This window comes from Podarcis raffonei, chromosome 9 (assembly GCF_027172205.1).
Source record: "Podarcis raffonei isolate rPodRaf1 chromosome 9, rPodRaf1.pri, whole genome shotgun sequence".
Lineage (NCBI taxonomy): Eukaryota > Metazoa > Chordata > Lepidosauria > Squamata > Lacertidae > Podarcis > Podarcis raffonei.
The window spans coordinates 43,211,623-43,230,868 of NC_070610.1; the positions used below are offsets into that span (position 1 = coordinate 43,211,623).

The 19,246-nt window shown below is 40.9% G+C and overlaps 1 protein-coding gene across 1 annotated transcript in view; it reads right to left on the reverse strand.

Annotated features, from left to right (window-relative positions):
• EDNRA (endothelin receptor type A) overlaps positions 1–19,246 on the reverse strand; it is a 28,805-nt gene continuing 9,559 nt past the window's right edge. The window contains exons 3-8 of the mRNA XM_053403177.1: positions 16,050–16,174; positions 14,298–14,496; positions 9,454–9,606; positions 8,024–8,157; positions 5,768–5,876; positions 1–3,682 (exon numbers count right to left, since the gene is read on the reverse strand). Of these exons, the coding sequence (XP_053259152.1) occupies positions 3,542–3,682; positions 5,768–5,876; positions 8,024–8,157; positions 9,454–9,606; positions 14,298–14,496; positions 16,050–16,174 (861 nt within the window). The 3' untranslated portion in view covers positions 1–3,541. The remainder of the gene's footprint in view (positions 3,683–5,767; positions 5,877–8,023; positions 8,158–9,453; positions 9,607–14,297; positions 14,497–16,049; positions 16,175–19,246) is intronic.

Genomic DNA, 19,246 nt, shown 5'->3' on the forward strand with positions numbered 1-19,246 from the left:
CACGAAGAATATACAGTCCTTTTATTACAATTAGAAATGTGGTAACAGAAATATGGTTTCCTGAATTGTGGTAATGGAAATGCAGGCTTTCAAAGGGCTGAGGAAAGGAGGAGGGGGGAATGAAAAATCAAATATTTCACTCTACTCATGGCTCTAGTAAACCACTGCAATGTGAAGTGGTAAAATCAGGAGTATAAATGGCTCTCTAGAGAAATCAAATTGTTAGCACATTGCACGTCCTGTCATATTGACACTGAAGTTGACTCCACTGTCTCGGAACCAGAAAAAGTTATTTATGTCACTATATAAGGATATTTATATTCCTACAGTGTTATGTGTAGGCTGTTTAGAATACAATTTTTAAAAACTTTTGTTCCTATTAAAAATTACACATTACTATTTTGCTTGAAATCATGAACATATACATATGTATACAAACAGACAGAAGCCATGAAAATAAGCACTCATAAAAATACATAGACATTTACACAGGATAGTTAAATATATATACATACATACATACATACATATTACAATATTACACTCTATCTGTAAAGCTTTTCGGAATTGTTTAGCAGATTTAACTGTAGGCACTTTGGCCTAAACCCAACACAAAGTTAGGCCAGCCATTGATTTGCATCTGACTTAGTAAATTATGCACAGAATTGTGTCTTCCACTTGAAATTCAGCTGAATGTTCAGATTCACATGGCTATTTTCCTCAGCTAGGCATCACAGGTGCTATGAATCTCCTGGCAGTTTTCCTGTAGCATGCATATTGTATACTACACTGCTAGATGTAATACATTTTGATGGCTAATAAAATGCTACCTGTATGGCAATAGCAGCCAAAAAGAACCCCTGCCACATGGTAGAGGTTATGACAATGATGAGGATGTTATTATGCAGTTACACGGATTCAAATATCACTTTTTTGTTGTTATTGTATTTGTGAGTTGCCGGTTCCTTCAGGAGATGCTCAAGGCAACATACATCAATTCAAAGTGGGAAACTGATAAGATATCAAAATTTAACACCTTTAAAATGCTACATTGCCAACAGCAGTGGTCTGGCTGATTTATAATTGTTGCAAATGAATTCCGAACAATGGAATATGCCTGAAGTGACCAACCCCCCCCCCCGCCAACTCATGTGCAAAAGAGGTAATAACAGTTGGGACTGATTTCAGGATTTCCCTGTGCAATTCCGAACATATTGGCTGCAACCTTCATTACTTATTTGTATATCCCACTAAAGCTAATAGGACTCACATATCAGACAATAAGATCTGGAGCCATTGTGAGCTGGATATGTACTGCAAAACCGAGGGGAGCAGAATGGTTTGTAGCAAAACTGAAATACTGCATGGTCTAAAGCAATGTGGAGATAGCAATTTTTTTTCTATCACTGTTGTACTCAAAAGGGGATTTTGATGCACAAACAACAGGAGCAAAGAAGGATATAGAAAATGCTTTTACAATGGACTTACTTTCAGGAGTTCCTTGTATTTGTTAGGGATTTTTTCTTGTTTTATTTTTATTAAGAAGCCTTGTGCAAATTTCAATCTAGTCTAAATCAACCCCACCATCACTCACCCTGGTTTTCCACCATGAGGGATTTGGCCACAAAAACAATATTTTGCCAAGGCATGCTTGGATGCATGTTCCCCATTCATGTTACAATACTCATATGAGCTGGGCTGAACTGGTGGATTAGGGTGCAACTAAATTAAATTGGGGGGAGGCTGCTATCAGGGCCTCCAGATTTTTAAGTTCAGAGCAGGCATAGGCAGCACCAAACTAGAATAGGAGCACAGTCTTGGAGAAGGGAGGTTTAACTTTCCTGCCTGAGCTGTTTTCCCTATCTAAATAGACGCTCCAATGCTGCTCTTTGACCCATGGGGGGAAATGTACAGGAACCCCAGAGCAGTCTGAGCAGCCTTAAGCAGTTAATTTAAATAGGAAAAACAGTGTAGGGAAAGTGCATGTGTATATAGTTATTTAAACTTTAATTCCCTGTCTTAAAAAAAATAATTACAAGGCAACTTAAAAATACAACCATGAAAGCAGAAAAAAGATTAAGATAAAAAGCAGTTTCAAACAAGTATGCAGGGCAGCATACAAAAGTTAATAACTCCTGAATAAATGTTTTCATAATGCTATTCACAGAATTAAAATGTTTTCAAATGTTTACTATGCAGTCCTATGCATACCTACTCAGAGGTGTCCCACGGAGACTTACTCTTAACACAAATGTGCATAGGATTGCAACCGTAAAAGCACATATTGGTACTGCCACAATAAAAGCCCCTTCTCTGGCACTAGCAAAGCACATTTGATTTAATGAGAGTCTAGAGAGCACAGCCTCAGAAGGCAATCTTATGGAACTCTTTAGGTAGGGTGGACAGAAAGCAGACTGAGGTGATTTGCAAAAGTCTCTCGCTTCCACTTGTTTCATGATAGAAATTAGAAGTACTGTGGCATTCCCATTTTGATTTCCCCCATAACAGATTCTATCAGATTAGAGCAGGGCTTACCAAACCTGGGTCTTCAGCTGTTTTTCAACTACAATTCCCTCATCCCTGACCACTGGGTCCAACAGCAGCTGGAGACCCAAGTTTGGGAATGATTAGAGTATAAGGCTCATCGTCAAATAAGAAAAATGAAAACATGGCTAGCAAATGGGTCTTGAAATGTGATTTCACATTTTTGCTGATTGATATATGCAAATATACCTGGTTCATAAGAAGTCTGCATATCTCTTTTATTTCAGTACCTTTTGGCCCTGAGTTTGTGTCCTAAGCATCTAACAATGTACACAAAAGACAATTATCCCGTCAATGCGTCATTTCTTCCGGCTTACTGAGAGGGAATGGGAAAGGCATGGGGAAACTGCTGCAGTGTTGCGTGGGGCAGTGGGGCGAATCTGATGCCCCCATTGCCAGGTACTGTACTGCACCAAGCTCTTTTTGCCTCATTCCTCCCCTCTTGGTAACATCAGTGACCTGCTGTGTTGGAAAGCCAGGAGGACAATGGAAGCCTGCACTGCCTCACTGGCCCCTGCTATTAAAAAGGCTTCTGGCTGAACATGCTTTAAAATGTGGAATACACTTACTAAACTATCTCATGTCAAGAGAATGGGAACATCTCTAGGTCCTACATTTTGTCAGTCTTTCAAAACAATTCCATCATGACTCACAGTGACTTAGAAAATTCTTCAAAATGGCAGCATGCGCAATACACTTACTGAGAATGTCCACCTGGAGTCTGCAGATAGTTTGCAGGACACTGTGCAGATTCTTCTTGTTTTCACCAAAATATGAATTTCTTTGTAAGGGGGAGGGCAAAGCTTTCTTGCTACCATTTAGAAATCTGTACAGAGCTTCACTTGTGGACGCTTTGGTCATCTTTGGACTTAAGTGCTAGGGCACTGAACCTTCAAATGAAATGTGCTTATTGAATCCCAGATCGTTTTTCTGTTCATAAAGCTGCAGTACACCGTTTTTGCTTTCGCCCATCGCAAAGTGCAGTCTCCACCAAACGTCAGTTTAAGCTGTCTTTGTGGATGCTCCGTTCTGTGTAGTGATTGTTCAGTTCGTTGTTTTTCCACTGAATACTTGTTCCGTTCATAGGAACAGATGATACTTGACTCCCTGTCTGGTAGCACTTACAACCAAAGCATGACTGGCAAGAGAAAGATTCCAAACAATGTTAATACTCCATTCCTTTATGAAGGATCATCCCCTGTCTTCAGTGGAGAGCAGAAGCTTCCAGGGCAGGGGCAGAATTAGATTTCTAAAATACTGGATTGTTTTTTCTTATTATACTAAATATAGGCTTATTTCAGACAACATGCTAAACCATGGTTTGCACCAACCATAGTTTGGAACCCAAACCATGGCTTCAACTTCTAAATGTACAGCATGCAAACCATGGTTTAGAGCAACCTTCCCCAATCTCATGCTCTGTAGATGTTTTAGACAAAAGCTCCACCAGCCCAAGCCAACAGGACCAGAGGTTAAAGATTACAATCAGGGTGTTGTAGTCAAAAACAACAGGTTAGACAAGTCTAATTAAGTACCTCCATTTTATATCTTCTTAGAAGACAATGTCAGAAGGTCACCCTTGTCTTAATGACATTGCATTCTCTGGAGGCAAAGCAGTAGCTGCAATCGCCGTTTGCCCATTTAGACATTACACCAAATCACAGTTAGCACAAACCATGGTTTGCAAAACTACTTCAGAATATGGTGTCTGTTTCTGGTTTGCTAGTCAACCATAGACCATGGTATGTCAATACAAACATCACATCATATCATAAGTAAGCTTTCTTAGTCATGGTTTGGTGCAATGTCTGAATTGAGTCACTCTGTAAGTACATCAGGGCCTGGATTCTACAGTCCCAATTTGGTCAAAGTATTGAATTCAATATTAGCTTTTCCTGAGTAAGCTGTTCAAGACATTCCTGCATACCAGCTGGACCAATATTTATTGGTTTACTATTAAAAGATCTCCAAATAAGCATACCAAAGAATTAATGCCATAAGCTGAATAGAGATTGGGCCACATTTAAGCTCATTGGTTTCAGTGAGCTTTAGTCCACCTAACTTTGTATCTTATCTGTTTCACCATATTCATATAGATTGCAATATAAAACATGCATGCTGTTATTTACTCATCCTTCCTATACTTCTATATCAATCCCTGTTGCTGTTCATCCTGGAGAGCTTTGTTCATAGCGGTCAACTTTTCCCTTTTCTTGCAAGGAATCCTATTCGGAATAAGAGAATTTCCCTTAAAAAAAGGGAAAAGTTGACAGCTATGGCTTTGTTGTAGTGGGAAGATTTGAAAATATGGCCCTTGTGAACACGTAACTACCAATCAAATCACAGGGGATACTTTCACAAACAACATGCACGAATGTGATTAGCATTTCAGCTAATTCTCTCTCCCACCAAATGAAACAGGTTCCTCAAGATTGAGGAGGCTGGCTTACTTGAACAGAAGTAAGTGGTTGGTGAAAAGAGGATTATCCTCTTTGTTATGAAATCTGACAGCAGAAGGAATCAGGCGGACAAGTCAAGCGGACTAAATTGCAGAAGAAATAGGCAAAGACTGATTTGATTACACTGGGCACAGTCTGGACATGATAGGCAACATTCCTGGGGTCCCCTTCACTTTAGCTCTTTATGAAAAGCTCGGGAGTGGATTTTCTCTATGGGAAGCTGTATCTTACAAAGGAAAGGATGTGGGTGAATTTACAATCCTCCAGTGTAAAGTTGAGGTCAAAATCTGTAGTGTGGAATCAAGAAGCTCAAGTTCTTAACTCCTGCTCATTTACTGAAGAGCCAACTGAGAGCCATGCTACAACTTTTTTTACCATAAATTTCTGCACCAGAAGTAATAATCTGTGAAGTGACCACAGAATTCATAAAAGCACAAAATTCTATTGCCCTGTGGAATAAATCCCTCAGTACACTCACCTCCCCAATCAAATGCCTAAAAGGGAGGCACGGTATTCTAAATTTTGCTAAATGCCTTTCAGGAATAACATATAGGCAAACAATAACAAGCTCAGGCAAATGTTGCTGAATGTTGCATGAGTGGATCGTTTCATGCGTTATGACTAAAAGATTCTCATGGGTCTCCCATTGGTTATGTGACCAATCAGTGGATGGGAAGAAATAATGCTACTCTTTCACATTTTCTCCCTTAGATGCATATTTTGACAGCTTAATTTCCTTCTTTATAATACATCACAATCCTTACCTGGAAACAGTTTTTGAACTTCTTGCTGACAAAATAGAGTGCTATAGGGTTTATGCAGGAATTTATGGTCGCTAAATTCATGCCGATATAATCGAGTGTCAACAAAAAGCTAGGGTTAAAAAAGAAAGCAAAACATTAAAATCTTTTTCATTCTGGGAGCGTATTACATATAGCTTTGTGAAATCCCTTCTTGGGTACCTACCTAGCAAAAAATATGATCATACAGAATATGTGTCCTGTTTGAAGTTAGACTGTGACACATGCATAAATTAGTATTAAGAAGTGTCTGTCAGCTGTGGAGAACTTGCACAGAGCTTGGTGCCAGCATTTAAAACCTTTCAGCGCTAGGTAAAAGCATATTTCTTCTCCCAGGCATTTGGTGGACTATAATACAGTGGTACCTCGGGTTACATACGCTTCAGGTTACAGACTCCGCTAACCCAGAAATAGTACCTCGAGTTAAGAACTTTGCTTCAGGATGAGAACAGAAATTGTGCTCCGGCAGCGTGGCAGCAGCAGGAGGCCCCATTAGCTAAAGTGGTGCTTCAGGTTAAGAACAGTTTCAGGTTAAGAATGGACCTCCGGAACGAATTTAGTACATAACCCGAGGTACCACTGTAAAGGTTGCTGTGTATTGGTGAAATGCAATGTGCAATGAAAGTTTTTTTGCAGTTTTTCTGGGCCTCTTATGGGGTACTTAATGTCTTATGTAATGTTGTTATGTTATGTTATGTTATGTTATGTTATGATGTTATGATCTTTTTAAAGTCACTCAGAGATGTTTTCGTAGCAAGTGACAAATAAGTCAGATAGATAGATAGATAGATAGATAAATAAATAAATAAATAAATAAATAAATAAATAAATAAATAAGCAAGTGGGTCTTGTTGTACAAAATCAAGTAGATGGATCATGAGCTAGTGCCATGCGAAACAGTCCATGCTCTTCAGCAGGTAACCCAATACCCTGGAGAGGCTTTTCAGGGCTACAAGAGGGGAAGAGAAGGGAAAGCTTGTGCAAGTTACCTTTTGTGTGCATAACCATTGGCTACAACCCTCATTAGATAAATACAGTGGTACCTCTGGTTACATACTTAATTCATTCCGGAGGTCAGTTCTTAAGCTGAAACTGTTCTTAACCTGAAGCACCACTTTAGCTAATGGGGCCTCCCGCTGCTGCCACACTGCCACCGTGCGATTTCTGTTCTCATCCTGAAGCAAAGTTCTTAACCCGAGGTACTATTTCTGGGTTAGCAGAGTCTGTAACCTGAAGTGTCTGTAACCTGAAGCGTATGTAACCCGAGGTACCACTGTAACCCTGTGCTAACGACAGTAAGGGGTTAGAAGAGAAAGATGGAGAGCATCGGCAACAGCAAGAGCTCAGAGTTTGGGGTTGGGTTTTTAAAATATAAATCTGTACACCACTTAGAAATCCTGAATATCGAGTTGTATATAAATATGTGAAATAATTAAGAAATAAAACAGGGCCAGATAAAGTATGCTCTGGGATGTGAAAACCTGACCTAGCCTTTTAATTCCCATTATTATAAGATAAAAAGAGGGTATTTTAAAATAAACTATTTGAACAGGACAAGTTCATGCAAGCATCTTGGCGACTGCAAAGGAACGCAGTGATCCCTTGGGTGTGCCTTTATTTTTCAGTGTCTGACTGCAAGCAGTTGAAGGCCAATTGCGATGTAATATTATTATGTGCTTTTATGTTTCCTTTCACGAAATGTGTGTCTGGAGCCACAATATTGTGCGTGTCTTCAAGCACTTCATAGATGGAGCGCTTTCCACATTTTCCCCTGGATATGATGAGCTTCAGGTTTGGCTACACACAGCGGCGTTTCGACATCCAAATGTGCCACATTACGAAGCGCGATGTACACTGATGGCTCTATAAATAATACTAGGAATAATAAGAAATGCTTCTGTGTGACCTGGATAATGATCTGCGGAAAAGAGATGTCTGCTTTTTTACAGTCTGCACTAAATCCTGCTGACATAGCTAATCAGGGAGGAATCGATTCAATTGTTTGACTAGAAGCAATAAAGAAGTAGAGACACGTGGGCAAAGCAATATGGAGTCGAACCAATAATGCCCCACCAACCATCTTGCATGAAATGTAAAACAAGTAGCTTTCAAGTACCCATTTCCACAGTTGCACATGCGCTGACGCCAATTGGCTTCTCAGGCTACTCTATTCACCTGCCCCCTCAGCACATTACATACAACCCAAATTTAAAACCATACCTGAGCAATTCACATCTTTTAGGGTCTTTTTCGGAATACAACATTTGCTTCAAGATCCGGCTCAAATGGAGAGGAAACCAGCAAAGGGCAAAGATGACAACTAGGCAGAAAACCGTCTTTGCGACTTCTCGTCTCTGGAGGACGAAAGGACACGTAAGAATTTGCAGATGTGGGCCAAGAAAAGCACAAAGCTATTGGGAATAAAATGGAAGCTGTCCAAATATAAGAAAAGCTTATGATTATGAAGGCATGCAGCTAGTGACTGATGATATTGCAATGATTACTTAGGGGAAACAGCTATATGCATGGGGAGCTTTCACCCAAGGCCCTTCCACACCACAGATTACTGTGGACTTGGTGCAGCTCATGCAGGTAGCATTTTCACAGCATCCACATGATGTCATCCTCATCCAAGCTGGGCTTAGTACCCAAGTTCATATCCCCAGTCAAGTCATGAAACTGCCTGAGCAACATTGGGCCAGCGACTGTCTTTCAACTTAACCTGCCTTGCAGGGTCATTGTGATAAAACACATCTTTGAGCTCCTTTATGTAAAGGTGGGATATAAAGGTAATGATAAACAATAAAATAAAATGAGACCTCATGTTTTCCTGCATCCCATATTATGTGTTCCCCTCCCCTCCCAAAATTTGGGATTTACCATTTTTCTGATAGTGCTGGCAGCGGTGATTTATTGGATTTTCTGCACAAATGATGCATCCAGTTTAAGTGGGAAAATAGTATGGGGCTGCATTTTGTTGAGGATAGACTCGTGTGGACTCTGCACAAAACTTGCACTCTTGAGCAAACCTGAGTCCACAATAAACTGTTTGGAAACACTCTCATTCTAATGGCCAGCTGCTGCAGCCTTCTCACCAACTCTTCTTATCGTGTACAGCTTCAGAACGGTCATCAGTGGATTTCTGATGTACATCAATCTCAGGAGCCAGGTGAACATTAAAAAAAGTTCCAAACAGGATTTGCAAAACGTTCATAACTACATTAATCATCCCCTATCACTGCTAGAAATGTATTGTTACTCAGACTTGGCTAAAGTAGAAATGATAATATGTTGAGAAGCAAAAATGTAGGAATGTATCTTTGGCACATTGTTAACTAGAGTTCAAGGAATCCAGAGAGTAGGATTTTAAGGTTAGAAAGTGAGCGAGCAAAGCTGTCACACTTGTTCTAAAAAAGCAAGCAACCCTGTCTGGCCTCTGAAGCAGTGCGCCTGCATCAGCTGCTTGCACTTGAGATTACCCTTATGTTCTGAGTTTGCCTGAATACCTTTGGGTCAAAACTCATCTTTCGCCACAGCTTCTATTTTGGGAATGCCTTTGATTACAGCTCGCTCTAAAAAGTTCGGAAAGATAACGCACGGAAAATAGACGTCAGAAAATGCTTCCTAGGCATTTCCCCTCCCTTCCTTACCTGCTTCAGATGTTCACTGAGAGCTATTCTCAGATTGCTCTTCCTCCTGTTCAGCATTTCACAGGTCATGAGGGTGTAGAAGAAGGCGGTGCACGCAAGCGGCATGCAAAAGTAGAAACCAAAGAGCCACCAGTCCTTTGCTTTGGCATAAAACTGCAGGGGAGAGAACCAAAACGGAACAACTTATTGCTCAATGCAATGCCTTCTTGCATTGACACCCGCCAAGGGCAACATTCAGAAATCAAGCAGTAGGAGAACATTCCGTTTCATTACCGTTTGACTGCCCTGTTTACACTCGCATGTATGTGGGTACACACAAATACAACTGCCAGTTGTGACAAGATAGTGTCTTCCACCATACCTGAGGTAGCATACAAGATTAGGTCCTCTAGAATAGGCCATGTGGCCCCAGAAAAGAATACCTAGAGGGGGGCTTAGGAAAGCTGCTTTTGCTCCCTAACATCTGTCCCCTGAAGTGGTCTGCCTAAGACTAGAGGCAGCCCTGTTTACTCGGATCAAGGCACCTTCCAATCTGTTTTGGCTTGGGACTTGGGACTCTTTGTAGACGTGAAAGCATGTGCAGAAAGAAAGCAACTAGGCAAAACTGACCCACATCTCAACTTTCGAATCCCAGGGATCCGTGACATGGTTACTAACATTTGTGCTAAAATCAAAGGGCAATAGAAGTCTTGCTAAATAGCTTGTCCCAGTGAAAACTCTGCTTTGTTACCTTTTAAGGCTTTTGCGAATGGCTTTGATTCCAAAAGGTCCAGGTTAAGAATGTCTTGTAAGTGTAATCGTGCTCTGCTATCAGTAGCAAGATTAACTGTCTTGCTCATGTACCAGGCAGAAAGAGGCCACTTAAGCATGCACTAGTCTGGAAAATGTGGAGCCCAGATTGCTGTTTCCAGTGACTTTCAATGTATGGTTTCTTTAACCCCCCTGGCCAGAATGTAACCCTTTACATGGTATGTTTACTATGTGACAAGAAGCAGTGGGTGGCTGGGATATCCCAGTACATTTCCCAATTAAAGTTAAAGGCTGCTGGAGATTTTGGGTGAGTATCTTTTACAAAACACTTCACAGTTTTGCTAATAACGATAAACATTTCTTTGCCATTTCTAGAGATAACACACATGCACAAACATAATCCTATCTCTTGATTATTGGTCACTGGAAGGTATGTGTATAAAGGGGAATCCTTGTTTTCTCACAATATTTTCCCATCGGTTGTTAATTCTTAGCAGATGTCATTTTCCTTGTTCCCACACTGGAATATGATGATGTTAATAGCTGAGGATTACATGTGGTTCCTCGCTACTGTTCAAAGGAGTCAGAAGTCTGCCGTTCTGTTTATGCATATTTCAACGGCAGAGCTAGCTTTGGAAGAGGAAGATTAAAGCTTTTACCACAAATTAATATATTCTTAATGAAGCAATATTTTTAGCCATTTTATAATTGCAGGCTTTGGCTATATGGAGAGGGGAGGAGAGAAAAAGAGGGACGGGGGGGGGGGGTGAAGGAAGGAGGGAGTTGCACAGGAGAGCAATTTACTTCAGGCCCTTTAGCCTGGGGCCTGAATGTAAAACTTTCTCATTTCAAAGATCTTTCACAGATGATGCCACTGAATCAATGGCAATGCTGTGAGAAAGTGCTAGTTAGCTAACTGTTGGCAGCCATGGAACTGAAGGAAATGCTTCCCTTGAGATATTTCACGTTAAAGTAGGGCAAAGTTTAGACCAAAAAGGATTCTTATCTGTTTGCTTCTTTCAGCTATTTAGATGGAATCAAAACAATAAAAATAGCAAATTAGAAACAATAACACTGAAAGATTGTCAGGTCAAATTTAGCCTCAGAGAAGAAGGGAGGGAATTGCCTCAGTTTAGACCTCTATTGTCCAGACAACTCCTTCCTTACAACTGTCCTCCTCTTGCTTTCACGTTGTTTCATGGAACGCTGTCATAAGGTGCTTGAAGAAGTTGGAGGTGATAAGCACCCTGCAGGGCCAGGATTAAATGTATTTCTGCACTACAAAGCAGGAAAGTGGTCACTGTGCTTTTGTGGATTCCTAAAGGTGTAACTACACCAGATCTTTTTATTACTCTTGAGAGGGCTCTAGGAACTGGTCTGAGTTTGTTGGCTTGGTCACTAATTCTCCATGCAACAAAAAAACTTCAGACCTTCTGGCTCTTTTGCATGTCTCAAGGCCTCTTCACACAGCCACCGATAATATAGCAACCGTGTATAAAAGATCTGCCCATGCAATCAACTACAAGTGCCTTTTGTTGTTGTTGTTTAGTCGTTTAGTCATGTCCGACTCTTCGTGACCCCATGGACCAGAGCATGCCAGGCGCTTCTGTCTTCCACTGCCTCCCACAGTTTGGTCAAACTCATGCTGGTAGCTTTGAGAACACTATCCAACCATCTCGTCCTCTGTCGTCCTCTTCTCCTTGTGCCCCCAATCTTTCCCAACATCAGGGTCTTTTCCAGGGAGTCTTCTCTTCTCATGAGGTGGCCTCATGAAAGCCTCAGCTTCATGATCTGTCCTTCTAGTGAGCACTCAGGGCTGATTTCCTTAAGAATGAATAGGTTTGATCTTCTTGCAGTCCATGGGACTCTCAAGAGTCTCCTCCAGCACCATAATTCAGAAGCATCCATTCTTCGGCGATCAGCCTTCTTTTTGGTTCCATACATCACTACTGGGAAAACCATAGCTTTAACTATATGGACCTTTGTTGGCAAGTGCCTAGTACATGCGATATTCAATGTAAGCTTCCAAGCTGAGAAGAAGTCAGGGACTCTAGAGAGCTGTTGCCAGTCAAAGTGAACAATACTGAGCTAGATGGACCAGTGGCCTAAATGGATATAAGGCGGCTTCTTCCTGTGTTCCAGTGAATAAAAGAAAAGCATGCTGAATTGGGCCAGTGGCTTGGCTAGTCCAGCATCGTGTTATCACAGTGACCAACCAGATGCCTGTGAGAAGCCAGCAAGCAGGACCTGAGGACAACAGCAATCTCTTCACATGGGATTCCCAGAAACTGGTATTCAGAGGCTTACTGCATCCAACAATGGAAGTAGAACACAGACATTTTGTCCAGTAGCCATCAATAGCCCTACCCTCCATGTTTTTATGCTCTTGGATCCTTTCCCACATGACTTCATATGAACATATGAACATGCTTTACAATAAATCAGGCAATTGGTCTTTCCAAACCACAACTGCTTACATTTACTTTCCTAGCCCTCTAAACAGGAGAAGCCAGCAGGGAATTGGACCTGGGACCTTCGTCATCATACAAAGTATGAAAATTCATAGGAAGAAGTAATTTTCCTTGGTTATATCAAAACAGTACACCTCATGTAGATACAACAAATCTATCTTCTCCCACTAATTCTAAATTGCTGTGCTACGGGGGGGGGGGGGGAGCAATGCTTGAAAGAATACCAAAGGCTGCATCCAACCAATTTAGAATTTTAAAGGAGTGACACTTTGGGCATTTTAAAGCTGTAAAAGCTAAACTAAGATGTCTGCAAATGATTAATTACGGCAATTAAGCTTACACGGATCTTCCATCAAGTTTTGTACTTTGATGTAAGTGACACAGGCATTCTTTTGTTTGCCGTATGAGTACACATGGAACTAGTCTTCTACAGGAAACGTGCTCTTTCACATGTTCCCTAAAGCACTTGGCCTTTTGGGATTTACATCCTAGCACAAATATTTGAAAGAAGGGCTATCAAAAACAAGAATAGCTAAGAGGTTTCTAAGACCACTGAAAATGAGATAACCATAAAGTTCTACTAAAGTCAGCTGACATGATTTATTGTAACATTTGCTACTAGACTTAAGGAGAGGCTTTCCCTTTTAATCCTCCATTCATTTATTTGGAGCTTACGTGACTATGTCTTCTCTCTGCTCTACATTCTCTTCTTCAGCTACACAAAAATTAACATTCTGGAATTGGACGTCACCAAAATATAAGGGGGAGGAACCCTGTTGCAATTGAAAGTTTGCTTTTATAATGTTTTGGGAAGGCAGAATGGCAGACTATTTTTCTTAGGGAGAAATGGGGTGGGGTGGGATTTCCTTATGTATTTAATAAAAACAGATTATAAGCAGTTGCACATGTCTTTTGCACAGAGTTTTATTGGGCTAAACAATAGCAGCCTCTGAGTTTCACTGGCCATGAGTTTCAGCAGAGGGATAACAGAGGAAGAGGCTTTTTAACACTTTCCCTACCGACATTTGCCCGCACTCAAAACCTTTCCCCCTCCCTGCCACACACAATGTTTTTCCTTCTGCAGGGAAGAAGATACTGGATCCCTGTAGAAAACAAACAGGATTGAGGGAAGGGAAAGGTAAGAAAACGAAGTTATAAACAGCCCTTCCTTCCACTGAAACTTGCAGTCCCTAGATGTGAACGTTTTCAGGAACCAGGGAAAAGTGTTCAGGAAAGAGAATGGTGTTATTAACATGATTTTAGTAGAAAGAGGTAAACAGAGTGAGGCCACTATAACCTTTCATGGCTGTCTATGAGCTGGAAGGACATCTCTAGTGGCTAAACCATGGTCAGGAACCAGCTGATACAAGCCAGCTAACATTTAAAGTTTTGAATAATTTTATTAAAAAAAGATGGGAACATTTTGGATTTCTCCCACTGTGCTATGCTTGGGCACCTGGGGTGTTGTCCTAAACTTTCCCATATTTCCATCTCCATATGAGCCAACCTTTCCCTCCATCCACTCAGCCCTTGCCTCTTCTCCCATTCTTAGTCCTTTTATCCCACCACTCCAGACTGCCCCATTGCAAATGGAAAGAACCATGGCTGTATTTTGATACATACGGACAAAAATGTGGTATTAGTTAGAAGCATACAGGAAACGTAGAAGTTGCCGTTGTATTCAAATTCAACAGTGGTAAAACCTATTGCTTCTGGGATAGCCAGGACAAATGAAAGAATCCAAATTGTAATGATTTCAATAGCGGTGATCAAGGGGACTCCAATTCCTTGAACACGACTCCAGGAGGCAACCGCCCGGTACCTAAATAAAACACAGAGGCATTAATTGCAAGCTTCAATTCTTTATTAAAAGGTGGAGTTTTAAAGGAAAGCTTAACATAATAGGCGCCTTTCATGACTCTTTACAATATGAGATGCTTAATTACCCATAAGATGGCAACAAATGAGTGGATTCATGTTTTGTAATCTTGGCATTATCATCATGCAAGTGTGTGGAAGAGAGGGTCTCCATCTAATCATTAGATTTGAATGGTTTTCGCTTAACAGCATTATTTGGGGTCTCATAATAAAAATCAGTGCAGCTTTGAATCAGTGCATCTTGATTCAAAATGGAATCCAATCATATTGAAAAAAACTGCTACTTGATCTCATGACCATTATGCAATCAATGTTTGGTTACAATATCTTAAGGTGTCCAAATGCATAGTGAATAGACAAACAACTTTCTATAATATACAGACAATTGTGGACATAATCCCACACCGCAGAAAGATAAACAAGAGGACTTAATTCACATAATGTGGGTTAATTTGTTTGTTTGTTTATAGCACAGGTTTCCCAGGGGAGCAATTACAAACATTTTAAAAACAAAACAAAGCAATTTGACAATAAAATTAAGCAATTCGATAAAACGATAGGACAAGAAACCAGCAGCTGCATCAGAATAAAATAATAATAATAAAAAATCAATGCTGTTTGGAAATAACTCAACGGATGTTTTTCAGTCCTAAGGAAATTTTTTTTTAAAGCTTGTGTCTGGGATACAAAAGGCAGAAGTGTAAGTAGATCAGATGAGAGTGTTCTATAGAGAGTGTTCCGCAGCTGAGGTGCCACATCTCCCTCAGGTGTCTAATTTCAAAAGGTATGGGGGCCCCCAAAGAAGCAAAAAGGAGAGACTAGCAATGAAAAGAAGAAACGGAGGAGGAGAACCATTGGGGCATCCTCACAGGGCAGGGGTCTTGACAGGTGCCCAACCATGCTGATGCAGGCCTTGGCTAATGGCTTTGCTCCACTCCTTTGCCAAACATCATTATTATTTATTAAATGTATACTCTGCCCTTCATCCAGAGATCATATGGCAAGAGGCTGGAGTTGATCAGCCCATTGGGGTCCAATCAAGGGAGAGACCCATACATAGGATTGGTACGGGCATTTGAGCCTCTGGTGCATGCTGCCTTCAGGCAGGACATCCTTGACGCTTGGTTTAAGAAGTCTAGATATCATGTCATCTTAAAAATGCTTCACTTAATTAAGAGGACCTGATCATTTCCACACTTGTACTTTGTCTAGAAGCTATTAAGAAAATTATCACATGGAATTACAACACAGGATGAAAGCTTTAACCTTAAAATAAAACCAAGCAGCCACAGTGCAATCCTGTCCACTCAGAAGTAAGTCCTACTGAATTCAATGGAGCTTTCTCCCAGGTACATGGGATTAGCAATCCAGCCTTAATATCATAAACAGCCATTAGTTCTGTAGCTTTCAAAATCCAGTCATTACACTACTTTTTGACTCTCTTCATTCTTGTTCTAGGAGAAATTGTTCATAGAATGAAATTGTAGAACTATTTACCTGTCCACGCTTAGAGCACAGAGGTTAAGGACTGTGATCCCCACTGAGGCTTTCTGAAGAAAAGGAAAACAGCTGCAAAGAAACTGTCCAAAAGGAGACATCCCAAAGGGCCACTGACCATGAAGCTAAAGGATGGATAAGAAAAATAATGGGAAATGTTAAATGGCAGTGTAGAAAAAAATGAACATGTACCTGAATCTCACCTTGCCTGTCCTCGCAACCAATTAACATTCTCCATATCAAAGTGTACATTTTTCCAAAGTCATCAGGTGACCCCAGATTGTCCCAATGAAAAGGGGGATTCACCTACATTTATTGATTTGAAATTTGTATATACTTTTCTATTTAACATTAAGAATTCATCATATAAAAAGTGACATTGTTGTTGTTGTTTAGTCGTTTAGTCGTGTCCGACTCTTCGTGACCCCATGGACCAGAGAACATGACATTAAAAACAGCTTAATCACTTTAAGAGAAACAGTCTAAAATCACGTAAAACTGGGGCACACACAAGTGTGTGAAACAGAGAATGGCTGAATAATCTAGCTGCTCTGTCTCTTGCTTTATTAAGTCTTAGCTACTGAAACCCTGTACCACCAATCAGGTGTTCAGGAGTTGGTAGATAGGGAATGATGGAGGGAGTGCAGCCAGCTAAGGAACACAACCTCACTGATTACTTTCAGTCAGCAAGGAAACAGTTTTAAAGCTGGCCTCCACAATGACAGCTGCAAAGATACTCAAAGGTGCCAGGTTTGATGCTGCCTGCTTCACCATAGACAAACTGAAGGAAATGACCTCCACACACACACACATAAACAGCCATTGAGGGCTCTGCTATTAAAAAAGGGGAGGGGGCTTAAAAACATTAGAAGCTCACATCATCACCTTCAATAATGAAGTGGGGGAAATGGATTCTAAAGTTATTGTATCCTTAGAGATAAGTGTAAACAGTGATCAAAGCTTACAAAGTAAAGGAGCTTAAGTTCTATTATTTGGAAAGACAGGAAAAGAAGGAATATTTGCTTAAGAGGTCTGGAAAAAAATCTGTTGATGGGGAGGATATGATCAGTTTCTTAATCAAAAGGTGGGAAGAATTGCTCCCAGATGTCAACAGATATGCTTATGCAGGCTAAAAGGATGCAATATCATTAGAAAAACAGAGATGGCATATTACACAGAGCAGTGACAAAGAAGGCAGCACACGTCCTCTTTCTGTTGAACTTCCAGTACTTGGGAATGAAGCTCAAACAGTGCACCTTGGCCTCAATATAACGCTCCAATATTGGGCAACATACATTTGTGGCTAAAATGCTAAAAATCACACACACACACACACACACACATACTGCATTGATTTGCAGAGTGACATACCATGCTGGGAGGCAATCTTAAACTTGACTGTAATCCCACCATAGATAGATCTGCCGCGAAGGGGCCCCTGCTGGAACAATATGGGCACCACGACTGGCACAGAGAAATAATTTGAAAGATGCTTGTAGGCTGCAGTTCTAATGAAAAATGGGCCCTCTCAGTCCTGGAACTTAATTTTTATAAAATACAGATAGGGTTACTAATCCCACTATTAAAGAAACATCTGATTTGGCCCTTTTTGACAACAGAGATCACATACATTTCTGTAGTCTGCTTGTCCATTCATTCAAGGATAACATCTGATTTAGTCTGCAAACAGATGTCAGATCCTATGCCTTCAAACTCTGTTGGCTTTCTAGATCCATCCAGATGTCACATTTGAACAGTTGGATGTATCAAATACATTTTACAGATGATACATTCTGCAGCCTGTGTGGTTACAGTCATCCTAAACCCCGGTATAGAGGACATTGCCCATGTGTACGAGGCAATATATTTATGCTAGGCTCCCAGCTAATTATAGGAGTGCACCTTCTGGCTCAACCTGCTTTGTTCACTCACTGAGTGGAACCTTGGGAAGGGAAGCCTTAACTGAGCTCACTGGATAGCTCAGTTGGTTAGAGCATGGTGCTGATAATGCCAAGGTTGCAGGTTCGATCCCCATGTGGGACAGCTGCATATTCCAAGATTGCAGGGGTCTGGACTAGGTGATCCTTAGGGTCCCTTCCAACTCTACAATTCTGTGATTCTGTTAATGTGCAGGATTCACAACAGGGCAAGGAGCTCTGTGCTTACAGCTGTACATGTATACGCTCTTCTTCCCAAATATTCCTTGTGCAGATGGCAGATGCAGGGCCAGTTCAGCTGTACACTCCATGTGTATGCCAAATGGATGCAAAGTTCTCTTGTGGCCTGGTCTCTCAAAAGGTTCACAAGGGAGGAAGGTTTACCGATCAGTACTGTCCAGCCTTACTGTGATTTCAAAGCTATTGTCTTCCAAGGCAAATCTGCAGCGCAATGTCTGACAAGAGTGGAATTCTGTCCACATATTTGTATGCTAAAATCAGAAACTTTTGAAAGATTTCAATACTCTGCTGCTGGAATTCAAGAAAACTAACCAGACAGCCACAACTTCCTGAATATCCCCTCCCTCTAATCTTGCGTTTTCCACGCTCAACCCTGTGAAGCCGTAATAAACAAGACAGAACATTCCATTTGGATGATTTCTAAATGTCACCAAGTGGGCTTCAGTTTACTTGGTGGTATTTATAATTTTTTTTGGCACCATTCTTGCACTGTTGTATAGAAGACGCTTCCGTGGAAGATGCTTTTAACATCTATGCAAGCATGCTGATTAAAAATGGACTGTAAGATCCAGAGGAGGGAAATCAATTTCCAACCATGCTTTGGAAGGTGCATGCTACTTTTGAACATGGTCAGTTAAAGCTTCTGGCTTTGGAACACAGCCACCTTCCAAACTCTGCTGGTATTAAGATGGTATGGATTTAAGGAACATAGGAGTTCTCTTTCTGGACTGAACCACTTAGTCCTGGATTCAGTTCCCAATAATGGCAATCTCGATTCCCTTGGAATATATCACAAAAAATGTAATGACTATGCCCCGACCCACTCAGGAGGCTTTTATATGAGGTAGTTACTGGCAATGATCCAACCTGGGTGATTCGCGTGGAAGGCATAACAACAGTGTACATTTTGAGTACACAAACCATATCGGCAGTACATGGTGTGGACCAGGGAGCACATTTCTAGCCATGTGGCAATGGAAACAGGCACATTCAACCAAGGAATTCAACTGGATTTGCATT